The sequence below is a fragment of the Leopardus geoffroyi genome, chromosome A1 (assembly GCF_018350155.1).
Source record: "Leopardus geoffroyi isolate Oge1 chromosome A1, O.geoffroyi_Oge1_pat1.0, whole genome shotgun sequence".
Lineage (NCBI taxonomy): Eukaryota > Metazoa > Chordata > Mammalia > Carnivora > Felidae > Leopardus > Leopardus geoffroyi.
This window is the reverse complement of record NC_059326.1, coordinates 226,473,883-226,488,067: the sequence shown is the minus strand read 5'-3', so window position 1 is coordinate 226,488,067 and position 14,185 is coordinate 226,473,883. Positions and strand designations below refer to the sequence as shown.

Sequence of the window (14,185 nt, the reverse complement as noted above, 5' to 3'; positions counted from 1 at the left end):
AATAAGCTAAACAGAGAAATAAACAAAACTATATAAGGAAGTAATTGATTTAAATATAAACTTAAAAAATATTTAAGGATATAGTTTGAGCAATATTGATCGGTGTGTCATAACAGAAATGTATAGAATATCACACCCAACAATTGCAAGAACATATATTTTTTTCAAGTGTCCATGGAACCTTCACAAAATGTAGTACATTGAACGTGACTACAAATTAATCATCCTTCCTCTTGTCGGGAGGTAGAATCCATTTTCCCATTTTTAAAAATCTGAGCTGGTCTTGTGATCCACCTTAGCCAATGAAGTATGGCAGAACTGATGTTATACCATTTTGGAGTCAAGGCCTCTTAGACTTTGTTCACCCACTTTTGCACTGCGGCGGTAAAGAAGCCTAGGTTAACCTCTGATATTGAAAGAGAAACCCAGGGGACCCTGGGTGGCTCAGTTGGTTGAGTGTCCAACTCTTGATTTCGGCTTGGGTCATGATCCCAGGGTGGTGGGGTCAAGCTGCAAGTTGGGCTCTGCACTGAATGTTGAACCTCCTTAGGATTCTTTCTCTCTCTCCCTCTGCCCCTCTTCCCTGATCATGCTCTTTTTCTCTAAAATAAATACAATTAAAAAAAAAAGAGAGAGAGAGAGACAGACAGAGAGAGAAGCCCAGCCCAGCCAGTGTCCCTGTTAAGCCCAGCCCCCAGCCAACCCTCCATTTGAATGCGGTCTCAGGGTGAGGTCAGAGGAAATTAGCAGACGAATCACCCAGACAACCAGCAGAATCATGAAAAATAATAAATTATGATTTTTAAACCACAAAGCTTTGAGGTGGCTTATTTTTTCAGGTAGCTTGTGATACAGCAGTAGATCTATGATACACTTAAGAAAGACCATATACTTGACCATAAAATCTTCTCAATAAAGTTCAGTGGATTTAAATTATACAAAGTGTCTTCTTAACCACAATGAATTAAATTATAAATTTTATAAATTGATAACAAGAAGAGATTTAGGAAGTCTACAAATATTTTGAAATTAACCACATAGTTCTAAATAATCTATGGATCAAAGAAGAAACCACAAGGGAAATTATAAGATATTTTAAATAGGATGGTAGGGAGAGCAGTGTGTTAAGAGAGATGCAATGCCGTTAAAATGGCATTTAGAGGGAAATTTGTAGTTTTAAGTGCTTACCTTGGAAAAGAAGAAATCCTTTAATTCCATCATCTAAACCTCCACCTTAAGAAGCTAGACAGCCCAACTGAGGTGCCTGGGTGGCTCAGTTGGTTGAGTGTCTGACTCTATTTTGGCTCAGGCCATGAATGGTCGTGGGATCGAGCCCTGCATCCATGCTGAGTGTGGAGCCTGCTTAAAATTCTCTCTCTCCCTCCCTCTGCCCCTCTGCCCCCACCCACGTTCTCTCTCTCTCTCTCTCTCTCTCTCAAAAAATAAAATACAGGGGCGCCTGAGTGGCTCAGTCGGTTAAGCGGCCGACTTCAGCTCAGGTCACGATCTCGCGGTCCATGAGTTCGAGCCCCGCGTCGGGCTCTGGGCTGACAGCTCGGAGCCTGGAGCCTGTTTCCGATTCTGTGTCTCCCTCTCTCTCTGCCCCTCCCCCGTTCATGCTCTGTCTCTCTCTGTCTCAAAAATAAATAAACGTTAAAAAAAAATTTTTTTTAAATAAAAAAATAAATAAAATACAAATTCAAATAACTAAATTAAAAAGAAGAAGCCACAGAAGAAAAAATGAAACTCAAATTTATAAAACTGAAAGAAAGATACAGTTATTGCTTACAGATCCAGATTTGACTGTGTATATAGAGAACACCATCACAATAACAACAACGAAAGCTTTGGAGATAATGAGGGAATTTATAAGGTCTCAGGATACAAGGTCCACATAGCCAAACCAATATATTTCTACATACTAGCAATAAATAATTAGATAAAAGAAAACATGATCTACAAAAACAGAAACATGAAATACGTGGACTAATTTTAACAAAAGAGGTAAAGGAACTCCACACTTAAAATATAAGATGTGGTTGAGATAAAACAGTGAAATCCTACACAAATGTTAGTGTATTGAAAGACTCCGCAGTGTTGTCTATGTGCCCCTAAGTTCGTCTATGACTTCAGTGGAATGTCGAACAAAAGCCCAGCAGGCTGGCCGATGCAGTCTGTCCTGGTCTGTGGAGGGGGGTGGTGAGGGGGGCTTCAGCCTCACCCCATATTCCAGAATTCTCTCAGTGGTGTCTTGTTCTTGAAGAGTTGTTATTTGTTCTTGTGAGGGAGAGTCAAGTCAGGAACAACCTCTGGCGCCATCTTGGTCTGGAGGTTACCTTCTTCAGGAAACTTTCTCTGAACACTAGGTTTGAGCCACGTGTCTTTTCTGAAATTTTCTTTTCTGGCCTCAAAGTGCTTAAGCCACTTCATTCAACTGCCAAATTAATGGGCTTCCTCCTCTCTAAGATCACAAACTTCATAAAATCAGCTTATCTTTTATGTTCTGTTCCCAGGCAGCCTTCCCTCACTGTCACCTCATGAGCAACCCCTTGGGCTTGTTGCCACTGTGGCCCATTTTTTCTTGTCCCTCCATCATGGCTGCCTCTTCTGATTTCTTCCTCATCTCTCTTTGGGGGGCAGTCTCTCCAGCCCATGTGGGGAGCTGGTCCTTAGTGATATACCAACAGGAGCAGCTAGGAGTCTCGCTGTGTGCCTGGGGCATAATACTTTGAACAATGGCGTAATGGGGACAGTGCCACCTTGTTGTCTAAGCCAGGGATGATGAATAAGGAAGGCGAGGTAGAGAAGTAAGTATGCCCAGAGCTGGAGCTAACAAAACTAATCACATCGTGCCGTTAAATGGTGTTGAATCGTGTTACTTTTTCTTCTCCTGGTCTCTGAATCTATGCTTTGGCTCTTTCTTGTTAATAAATCTTGACTTTGCCAAGAGTCTTATGGGAAGCGTGTCCCATGGAGCATTTCCAGCTTCTGGCCACATTGTCCTTGTTGTCATAACAGCTTCCGGGCAGATCTCCTTGTGTTCCCAAAGCCCCAGGACAGCTATGCTAGGGAGCTAGAGGTATGACTACATGAGACATTTCTCTCCATGTTTCCACTCACAGCTGAGGCTCCTTCTGTGGCCCAGCAGCTGAGACGGACATTCGTGCTTGACAGCCCCAGAGAGCAGGGTTTTAAATCACCTAGGTCACCATTTCCACCCTACGCTCACGAGGCTCCACGCCCCATGTGTCTTGGAGCAAATGTCTTTTTTCTACTTGCAGCCCTAGAAAAAGAGACTGTTCTTCCGAAAGGCCACGTTGCATGCAGAAAAACTTCTCAGAAATGTGGAGAAGTTACAAGAAAATTCAGTGACCTCTAACTTATTTTGGAAAATCAGTATCAAACGCTTTGGGGTAGAGTTTATGCATCACCAAAATTTTACAGGAAATCATGCATAGTTTTCATTCTCCCACTGGCTCCCAGTGTCTATACTTCCTAGAGGGAAAATCCCTTAAAATAACTTTGAAGTCTTTGACTAATTTATTAGATAAATCCACTGTGTATAAAATGGCATCTTTATGAGGTAATTAATTAATCTCTAGGTTCCACCGGGGCTCGGAACTTTGAGCTTTGCTATAAATTACGGCACCGGCTGCAATTCTGAATCACACACACGTTATGGGAGCATTTTTTTTTCTGAACTGATAAAATGGGATTGACCTAACTGCCTCCAGTATCTTCTTAAGGTTTTAAACCAATTATTTCTTAATATGTTGGACATCAAATTATTTTTACATGATATCATTTATGCAAACATGTTTTGAAAATAAAAAGCCAAATTTTGCCACTGAAGTCTGATAAACGATGAGCCTGGAAAGAAAAATTTTAAGTATCAGATATTCGTAAGCTACTGTCATTAAAATTTGCAAATCAAAAAGAAAAAAAGAAGCAAGCTACACAGGAAAATATGGACAAATGATGACCTTTGTGTAAAATGACACTTCCATTATTAGATGATCGCTGATCTAATTCTGGATCGGCAAAGACAAATTAATTTTGCTATTTCACTCCATAGATAAAGGAGGATTGATTAGCACATCATCAAAAATAATAGACTATGCTAGTAGTGTGGGAAAAAAAAGAAAAACCGAAAGGAAAAGGATAGCAGTCCCAGGCTGAAACAGAAGCAGTAGAGAGAGCTTGCTTTATTTTGGCATCTGTTTAGTTAATGAGACATATGGAATAAAAAAAAAAAAATTAATCATGTTTAAGAAAAATCAGATGATAGTCTTTATCCTGGGAAGTGTTTGGGAGTATTTTCAATAACAGAGACACTGTCTTCTACTTCACAAAATCTCCGATGTGCTTTCCTCTTCGGAATTGTGGGTTTTGCTGTCTTCTGGGAGAGGGGAAGAGAGCCCACTCAATGCCCCCAGTGTTTCTACTGTATTATCTAATTTATAGTGGTGGCACCTGTGTGTGATTGCTGCCTACTATTTCATTTTGTAGGATTTCTCCGAACTCTTTTGAGGGTATGACCACTGTCCATTTATTTTAGCCGTGCCTTGAGAACAGAGAGTGTCGCCCATAGGAATCGGGTTAGAGGGGGATGAACATCCCCCCGAGATGACCTTGCCACGTCTGGCCACCTGCAGCTTGAACACCGTCTTCTCAGGGTTCCCTGTGGAGTTCGGACCCTGCTACCTAGTGAACCCCATAGAGATGGATCGTGTCTTCCCAGGCATCTTCTGCCCCCCCCAGTGAGAAGCCTCTCACCATGACTGAAACATGCCTCTCTTTTACCCCCAAGGAGCCGTTCCCAGAATTTCGTCTCCATTTGTCTGACTGGCAAACTGCTCACGCTTCAGCACCCAAGTGATGCCGGCTCCTCGGGGATTCCCTCCCCGGCCCCCCCAGGGAAATCTGCTCCTGATCTGCCACTTTCATTTGCTTGCCTGTATCCTGCCACATATGCTGTGGCACATGTCCCCAAAGTCTCCCTGCAAACCTGGGTCGTTCTGTGGCCCACTGCGAAAGTATGTGGCACGCAGGAGGTGCTCTGTGGATGCCTGTCCTTCAAGTGAGTGGTTGGAAAGAGACAAATTGCATACAGGTCTCAGTGTTTCTAATATTGGAAAAGATCCTAAAAATAAGGCATTTCGAACTTATTTCCTTACATCGGTGATTTTGCTATTTAAGGGAGCCCACGTTTGAATGACAGACTTGGCAACTGGAAGTTAATTATTTATATCGTAACTCGTAGTACATATTAACATTTTAATTATTTTTAAACAGTGAATTCAATTCTTTCAAGGCACGTCTCCTCCCCACCTGGAGTATTTCTTCTGAGTTTTTAGGTAATCATTTCAGAGAGGGTACGTTTTATCGAGCAGAGGTTCTGCCAGATCCTTATTCCAACCTTGACTCGGGTCACGTGTGGGTGTGTGACTGTGTGTGTGGGTGTGTTAGGAGGTGTGAAGGTGATGAGGGGAAACAGTGGCTGTGGGCAAAATGTGCATCCAAAGGTCAGGGTGCTGGAAAGCAGGGCAGCCTAGGGACGCATATTCCTTTCCAGGTTGACAGGCTCACTCTGAACTCTCTTGGCGACATCTCTACCTCGTGCACCCCACACTGGGAGGGGTCTCCCATCCATTACGCCTTTTTGTGTCTGGTGAGTTGATGGAATACGAAGGTGTACGCCAATTAGAAGGGCAGACTTGCTAAATACGGAGCAGTGATAATCTAATCTGTGTCTGTCTCTTTATCCGGTATTTTTAATGCGATGCTCTGAACAGTTCCCACAATTATTCTCCATTAAACGTGTTGTTGACGACGACTCCTCTTCGTGATTAAACTGTCCAGGACAAACATCAACACCTGCGGGGCACAAAAAATGGGTTGTTCCTTTGACAGCAGATTGGCATTCCTGGTGTCCCTATTAATTAATCTGCTTTTCGGTCCCAGGGGGCAAGATTCTGAGCGTCCGGAACCAGATTCATAGGACTGACTGCTACCTCCCAGTGTCTTCCCCAGGACTGTGCTTGTGTAATATCAGAATTAAAAAAGTGACATACAGGATGGGAATATTTAACACTCTCGCTTCCTACAACTGCCCCCTTAACAGTGGTTGTGTGTTCCTTCTTTCATGATTTCCTGATTCCTTTTTCCCACTTATGCAAATTAGCACAGCCTTAACTCATCTGCGACAGTTTTTAAACTGGGAAAATATTCTTTTGCGTATTGGTGGGATTTGCTACGTAGGAATCACAGTGCTACCTGTAAACGTTAACTATCCTAGTATGAATCATCCAAAGGTCATTTTTAGAAAATAGAATGTAAAGCGTTTTTATTTCATATGCTTTAAAATCTACTCATCAGTGACTTCCAATGACTTACATGTTCAACTCATGTTCCAAAGGAAAGCATGACCGCCTGCCTCTTCATTTATTCTGTCACTGCTCATTAAAATGTGCCATTTCCCTCCATTAGGAGGATTAAAAGGTGGAAAATCTCCAGGTGCCACTAGTTAGCAAACCGTTCCTAGGGAGTCAATAGCCTCATTTTTCTTTTCCTCTTTTCACTTAAAAAATACTTATCTACTGAAAGAAAACATTTCTCGCTGCAGGTGAATAGATTCCCCAGGACTTCATTAAAGCGAGTGATAGGGTCCGTGTTTAAATGATTCAGTAGGTATATAAGCTTTTACAGAAAGAAAATCTAATTAAGATAGCGCTCACAGGCTTCAAGACACTAATAATTAACCCAAATGACTGCCGTAGGTCTGTAAGAGGGTTATGCAAATGTGAGGCGGTGGGATTATTACTTCACAAGCAATGATGTGACGTTTTGGTGAGCTCTTACGGTTATAAGTATACAGAAGGCCCTGCCCACTTGTATGTAATACCAGTAAGTTATACGTACTATTTTTTCCCCACTCATCTTTAACTGTTTATAAGCTCTCTGTACTGTTTCACAAGCTAGAAAGCAAGCCAACATTCCTAGAGCGTGCATTCCTGGTGACAGATTATTCCATCCCAGCAAAAGAGTCCCGCTTCCATCTGCCAGTAGCTGTGAGGCACAAAGAGGACCAGTCCACAGCATCGCCCAAGCACCTGGGATCTGTGAACCCACAGGCACCTTGGCATCTGCCCACAGAGTTCTAAGCTCTTCCCCGTTCGTAGCATGCCTGAAAAACTACACATGGAGCAAAACGTTTGATAAAAAATATATTTAAAACAAGCAAGAAAAAATAGTCTCGGCCTTCAGGACAGCTTCCATCATTCTTTGAACCAAGTAGGGTTAAATTATATGTATAATGATTTCAAGTACCAACTTATAAAAGATGTGGGAAATCAGAAAACAAAGAACCAGAGAGCTATTTTTTTTTTTCAGAAAAATGTATTTGCAATTCAAATGTTCATATAAAAAGCATAAATTTTAAAAAGTTCATAGATGTGTGTTTTTAGAAGTGCTGTGGTTTCGCCATTCATTGCAATTACATTCCAAGATGTGCAGGGTGGTCTACGCCACGCCGCCTTACGCTTTTGTCACACAGAAGTCACTCTCATCACAACCTCCCCTGAGCTGTTATCTTCGGACAGATCTTCATGGGGCCTCATCCGATTGAACAGGTGCAGTAACACGTAGCCACACTGAAACCTGGGGGAAGTTAACTGCGTCGGGTGGACCAAGTTCCTGTTCCGCAGGGCCGTCAGTGGCAACCATAAAGTCCTGCTTGTGGAAGACTCTCCCCGGCTACTTTCTTCGATGTCTGTGGCTTTATCATAATTCAATACATCCCAGTGTAAGTTAACAGCCCGCCAGCGCTTAAACACTCTGTAAACTGCAGCTCCTTCGTGGACAATGAGACCTAAAAATGGAGGCGGGGAGGGAACAAAGTCTCGTCATAATCAAAAGTCGGTGGTTTTGTATACGAGTAAGGCATTAAAGAAATAGTTCTCTGTTACTCGTTGTCATAAAAAAAGATGGTATCCTGACCACTCAACTGTCACGGCTAATGGCAAGCTACTGTCCATAATACACAGGAATAATCAATAGCCAAAGAATAAGAATACACTAACGTGCACAGAGTAAAGTTATCACGGGTATAATTAACCTGCTCCATTGTGGCTCAGAACACACCCTGGGCACTCATGATGCCTTAAGAGAATCATTAGGCTTATTGATTCATTCATCATATATTTGCGGACTCATTGCAGGGCCAAGTAACGTGTGGAGGGCTTGGTTTCAACGGACACCTTAATTTGGGAAAGAGACAGATGTTAAAGTCAACATCATCTTCCCAGTTCCTAAAGCACTGTCTCACACCGAGGAGGTATGAGACGACTTTTCCTTCTTTTCACTCTCTTCAACAACTCCACAAAAATGCATGAGGCACCTACGTGAGAGTTTCATGTATATTACCTCGTCCAGTGTTTGCCAAAGCCTTAGGAAACGAGTATGAGCATGTCCCCCATTTTGCAAACAAGGAACCAGCTCAGACGCAGAGAACTAGTAGCGGTGGCACAGAGATTCAAACCCAGGCAGCCTGGCTCCAGAGACCTAGGTCTTTGCTGCTATGCAGTATATTGGATGATTACGCATTTCGGAGACACTCTCAGGAAAATGAACAAGGTAATACGAGAATCTCAGGGACCATAAACTCATAGTCTGTAGATCGGATATGGTGCCCTGATACATGGCTCCCACTCTACCCAGATCCCACCACACCCTGCATTTTTCATACATTGGCATTTCAGCATGTGGCCCAAAGCTTTTGAACTGGTGACCCCTCACTAAAAGAAATTCCTTGGGGGAGGTCCGGTCAGATTGGGAAATGAGAAGGAGCTCTTCTCCTTCAGGAGGATGAAATTCCATTGAACGTCGGTGGAGAGATGAATGAAGAGTCTTTTCTTTAGGTGGAATAGGGCACATAATTACAGCATGTCAGTTGGCCACAAGCACTGTTGAATGAAAAACTGGAAAGTGAGCAGATCCTACCTCCCAGGATTTAGACCTTGAGTCTAGAGAAACTCTCAGAAATGTGAACAAGGAAGCATGTTCAAACATGTTTGTCGTGTAACTGTGTTTGAGGGGGGAAATAGCAAACAGCCTCAAAGTACTTGCGGAGAAGAATGGATAAATCGTGTCGTATGGATCCAGTGGACCACGGCAACACAACTGAAGGGAACAAAGTCGCATACACGAACCTGTATAAATCTTTTTTTTTTTTTTTAATTTTTTTTTCAACGTTTATTTATTTTTGGGACAGAGGGAGACAGAGCATGAACGGGGGAGGGGCAGAGAGAGAGGGAGTCACAGAATCGGAAACAGGCTCCAGGCTCTGAGTCATCAGCCCAGAGCCTGACGCGGGGCTCGAACTCACGGACCGCAAGATCGTGACCTGGCTGAAGTCGGACGCTTAACCGACTGCGCCACCCAGGCGCCCCGAACATGTATAAATCTTAAAAGAGAGGAACTCTTAAAGCCATGTGAACAAAAAAAAACATGAAAGTTTCAGAAAGAAATTACTGGGGTAGAGAAATACTACCCATTTTTACAGATTCAGATATATAGGTAAAAAGTATAAAAAGTTGCATAAAAAATAATCATGAAATTCGTGACAGTGGAAAGGAAAGAAAAGAAATGAGATCCCGGGGGCGCCTGGGTGGCGCAGTCGGTTAAGTGTCCGACTTCAGCCAGGTCACAATCTCGCGGTCCGTGAGTTCGAGCCCCGCGTCGGGCTCTGGGCTGATGGCTCAGAGCCTGGAGCCTGTTTCTGATTCTGTGTCTCCCTCTCTCTCTGCCCCTCCCCCGTTCATGCTCTGTCTCTCTCTGTCCCAAAAATAAATAAACGTTGAAAAAAACAATTAAAAAAAAAAAAAAGAAATGAGATCCCGGAGAGGTTTCAAATAGGCTTTTTGGCTGTATCTCTAAGGTCACTTTTTTTTTTTCACGTTTATTTATTTATTTTGTGAGAGCAGGGAGAAAGAGAGTGTGAGTGGGGGAGAGGCAGAGGGAGAGGGAGAGAGCGAATCCCAAGCAGGCTCTGTTCTGTTAGCATGGAGCCCAACGCAGGGCTCGATCTCATGACCATGAGATCATGACCTGAGCTGAAGTCAAGAGGCGGACGCTTAACCAACTGAGCCACTCAGGTGCCCCTCTAAGGTCCCATTTTTTAAGCTGGGTGATGGTGATGTTCAACATATTCTGTATACTTTTTTATGCCTAAGTCATACTTTCTAAAATTACAAAGAATTTATTAGGAAAATTTATCTAAGACGTATTGAGGCACAGAGAACTGAAGTCAGGAGACAAGTAGGGAGATCACCACATTGCAGGCGAGGAGCAGAGTGGGCACAGTAAGGGACAGAGTAATACACTTGTCAAAGGAAAACAATGATAGAACTAGTAATACAAGAAGGGGAAAAATCAGCGTCTCATGTTTTCAAGCCTAGAGGAATGGGTGATTGAAAGGATGATAGTAATCTTTCCAAAGGTACAACGAGTAAGGGTTTTGAACATGGTTTTGTTGGGGAGATTACTTCATTTTCTTTTGGCAGCTAAAACAATGGCAGGTAGGTGATGGAGATACCCAATTTTTAAATATCACAACTACCTAATATCCGAATTTAAGTTTTACACCACTCCCTTACCAGGACAAAAACTTCTGACACGCGTGACTTAAGAGAATTCCAAGGATGTTGGCATAGGCCACTTAAAACATGCGTGTGGTTTAATCAATAAAAATAAACAAATAATAATTGTGTAACACCACCAAAATAATGAGAAGGAATGTAAACTTCTGTTAATCATAGCAACTGCAAATAACTGTTTTGATCAAGTCTATTTTTCTAAGGACAAACTGTCACAACTGATCAGATATTCTGGAGATACAGCCAGAATTAGAAGTAAAGACTACCAGATAGTAACTGATGATTCGATTATTGGCCTTCTGAAATCTCTGTGGGCAATGATTTAATTTTTCTGGTTCTATTTTTCCTCATCAAAACACAATTGCAATACCTAATCTATACATTCAGCAGGATAGTATGAAGACAAATTGAAATTCATCAATTATAATGCACTCAAATTTCCTCGAGATGGTGGCTCTAAAGACACAAGACATTATTATTAATTAAAAAGTCCATAGTGAATCTACGTGACGAGAAACATTCATTCACACTAATCACAAAACCAGTGCAGCCTGCAACAGGTTCATTCTGGAGAAGTACAGGGATGGGGGACAGCTTCACCCCAGGAAATCACTCATTTCACAGGATCTTGTTCTGTTTTGTTATTGATTTCCTTTGAAAGGCCAGAAACCAGATCATTTACTAGAGCTTAACGTCACTTTCTGGGAACGCACTCCTGGTAGCCCTTTTCTAAATACATAAATCATACCCAGTGTGCAGAAATAAATCCCACAGGCCTTTCTAGTACATTCTGAATTTAGAGGGAGCTACTTGAAGTTTTCAGGAAAACACAGTCCTCTTGAATTTTCAGTTCCATGTTCTGCTTCTTAATTGCACTTCAAGTTATGAACGATGCTTAGATTTTGTTTTATTTCCTATAAGTGTTGGGAATCACTCCTTGCCCTTTAGAAGCTTAAGTTTTCTTGAAATAGGAGGAGGGCTATCCTACCTTTGAGGTCCTCTCTAATATGCATCTTTCCCTTTCTTCCTTAAATCTTCTAGACTTGTAGCAAATGCCTTTTGTACTCAAGGTAATGAGAACATATGGTACTAAGATTGTCAAAATCCAAGAGTAAAGATTCATTCAACTCTAGTCCATATGTTGAAAATCCAACTACTAAAATTCACGCTGCCATACTTTCTTACTGATGATCTTGTCTCCTCTGGTTTCACAACTGAGAAATCCACTTCCTCCAGGACCTTCACTCTCTGAGTAACACCTTAAGTTAAGCCTTAAAATGAATGTGTCATCTTGACATTTCAGGTCATGTAAGAACAGGCTTAGATTTATTTTTTTCAAGAGTCACTAGACCTGAAAGGAAAAGGAATGATAATTTCTATAAAATGTAAGTATGAAATATTTTAGGACAGCTGCTACACTATTTTTAAAATTTTTTTTAAATGTTTTAATTTATTTTTGAGACATGAGCAGGGGAGGGAAAGAGAGAGAGGGAGACACAGAATCCGAAGCAGGCTCCAGGCTCTGAGCTGTCAGCACAGAGCCTGACGCAGGGCTCAAACTCACAGACTGAGATCATGACCTGAGCCGAAGTCGGATGCTCAACCGACTGAGCCACCCAGGCGCCGCCCTGACACTTGCTACATTATTAATAGCATGGGTGTCAAGGGGTGATTCCCGAGAATTTGGGAGTTTGAGAGTTCAGAAAGTGTGTGTGTATTAAGTGTTGGTTGTTTTTGTTGGTGGTGGGGGGGGGGTGGTTTCTTTTTGTTTATTTATTTATTTTTTATTTATTTGTTTTTTATCATTTTCCTCCCAGTAACATTTAATTGGAGCATCCCCTTATTGATGTGCAGAGGAACATTTTTGTTAGGGAATAATATGCTTCAAAAAGAGAAAGTTCAAATGTTTCCAGTTTCACTAAAATAAAAGCAGAGGGGTGATGTGTGGGTAAAATATATCCCGAATTTGTAAGTGGTGTGTTGGTTGAATTTTTTTCTATGGTAGCAGAAAATGAATTAATTACCCAAATACATCATGGGGAAGACCATCCAGGTCCCATGTTCCCATGCTCACATGCACAAGCATGTACACACGCACACGCACACACACACACACACACACACACCACTTGCCCATGTTTATTGCAACACAAATGATATGTTGCAATTAACAGAGACTTGCAAAAATTATAATCAAATACAAACGAATTTTGATATTAACAATCAAAATACTGATCAAATCATTTCATTTTTTGTGCTACCAGTCTCAGCTCTTGTTCAAAGAGGTTTGGTTGATTTTCAGAACTTAAATTATCATCAAGGATCTATTTTGTGCCAAGCACTGTGCTAAGTGCTTTACGCGCGCGGTTTTCATTTTATCTTGGCAGTAACTCTACAAATGGACACCACGATTGAACAACTTCTTGGTTGAGGAAATTGAGACTTAAATTTAATAACTGTCCAACATCAAGACATAAGAATAAGAGCAGAGACTGGGGCTCAAATTTGTCTACATATAAACCTTGTGTACAATAGTCCTATCCATGCTAAATTTCCAATGCAAGGCGGTCTCTCAGAATGAAGATCAACTAAAAGAACCCTCGCTATGCACTGAATGTATCCTTCCAAAATTCATACCTTGAAGCCCTAATCCCTAATCCCTATGTGGAGGTGGGACCCGTGGGAAGGTAATAAGGGCTATTTTGAGTCATGAGGGTGAGACTCTCATGATTGGATTAATGGCCTTATATAATCTGGAAGAGACAGCAAGGAAAGGCCATGTGAGAACACATGAGAAAGACAGCCATCTGCAAACCACAGTGAGAGACCTAACCAGACACTGAATATGCTAGCACCTTGACCTTGGACTTCCCGGCCTCCAAAACTAAGAAATAAATGTCCTGTGGTATTTTGCTATAGAGGCTTGAACAGACAAAGCCAGACCTTGCAGACCTACACCATCCTCATGGAAAATATGAGTAAATTAAGTCCCGGAGACTGTGATTTGGACAAAGTTATACCATTAACTGCCATTGTTAATATCTTGTAGGTCACTGACACTGTTATATCTCTAAAAGCACCAGTGAAACAGCCCCTTCCTCCTCTTCCCATCCACAGGAAGAAAGTTGTTGAAGACAACACCATAAGTGGTGAGAGCTTCATCTGGGAAGCTGCCTCCACCTTGAGGTTTCCCAAGAAGTGAGAGGTTCTGATGAAACCACAAAGGAGCACAGGTGAAAGCCCTGTGTGCTGTTCCATCAAAACAACCTTTGGGAGAAGCTAAAGAACTTGCAATGCACAGCACACATTTGGCCAGAAAACGCTCCTGACTGTGAAAATGTCTAAGATTTTTAGACTAAATTTCACCAGTGTCCATTGTCAAGATCTCTTTCACTCTGTCTCCCTCTTTTTCTCTCTGCCCATCTCTCTCAGTGAAAGTTACACATACTCTATAAAATATAACCTATGTCATTCTGAGAAGTCAGTGGGCAACAGAAGAATGGAAACTTTGGGTGGGAACTTTGGGTCCC

General features: G+C 41.9%; 1 protein-coding gene across 1 annotated transcript in view; it reads right to left on the bottom strand.

Annotated features, from left to right (window-relative positions):
- Positions 1–1,846: 1,846 nt before the first annotated feature.
- Positions 1,847–14,185, bottom strand: part of MARCHF11 (membrane associated ring-CH-type finger 11) — a 109,742-nt gene continuing 97,403 nt past the window's right edge. The window contains exon 4 of the mRNA XM_045441644.1: positions 1,847–7,870. Coding sequence (XP_045297600.1) covers positions 7,548–7,870 — 323 coding nt within the window. The 3' untranslated portion in view covers positions 1,847–7,547. The remainder of the gene's footprint in view (positions 7,871–14,185) is intronic.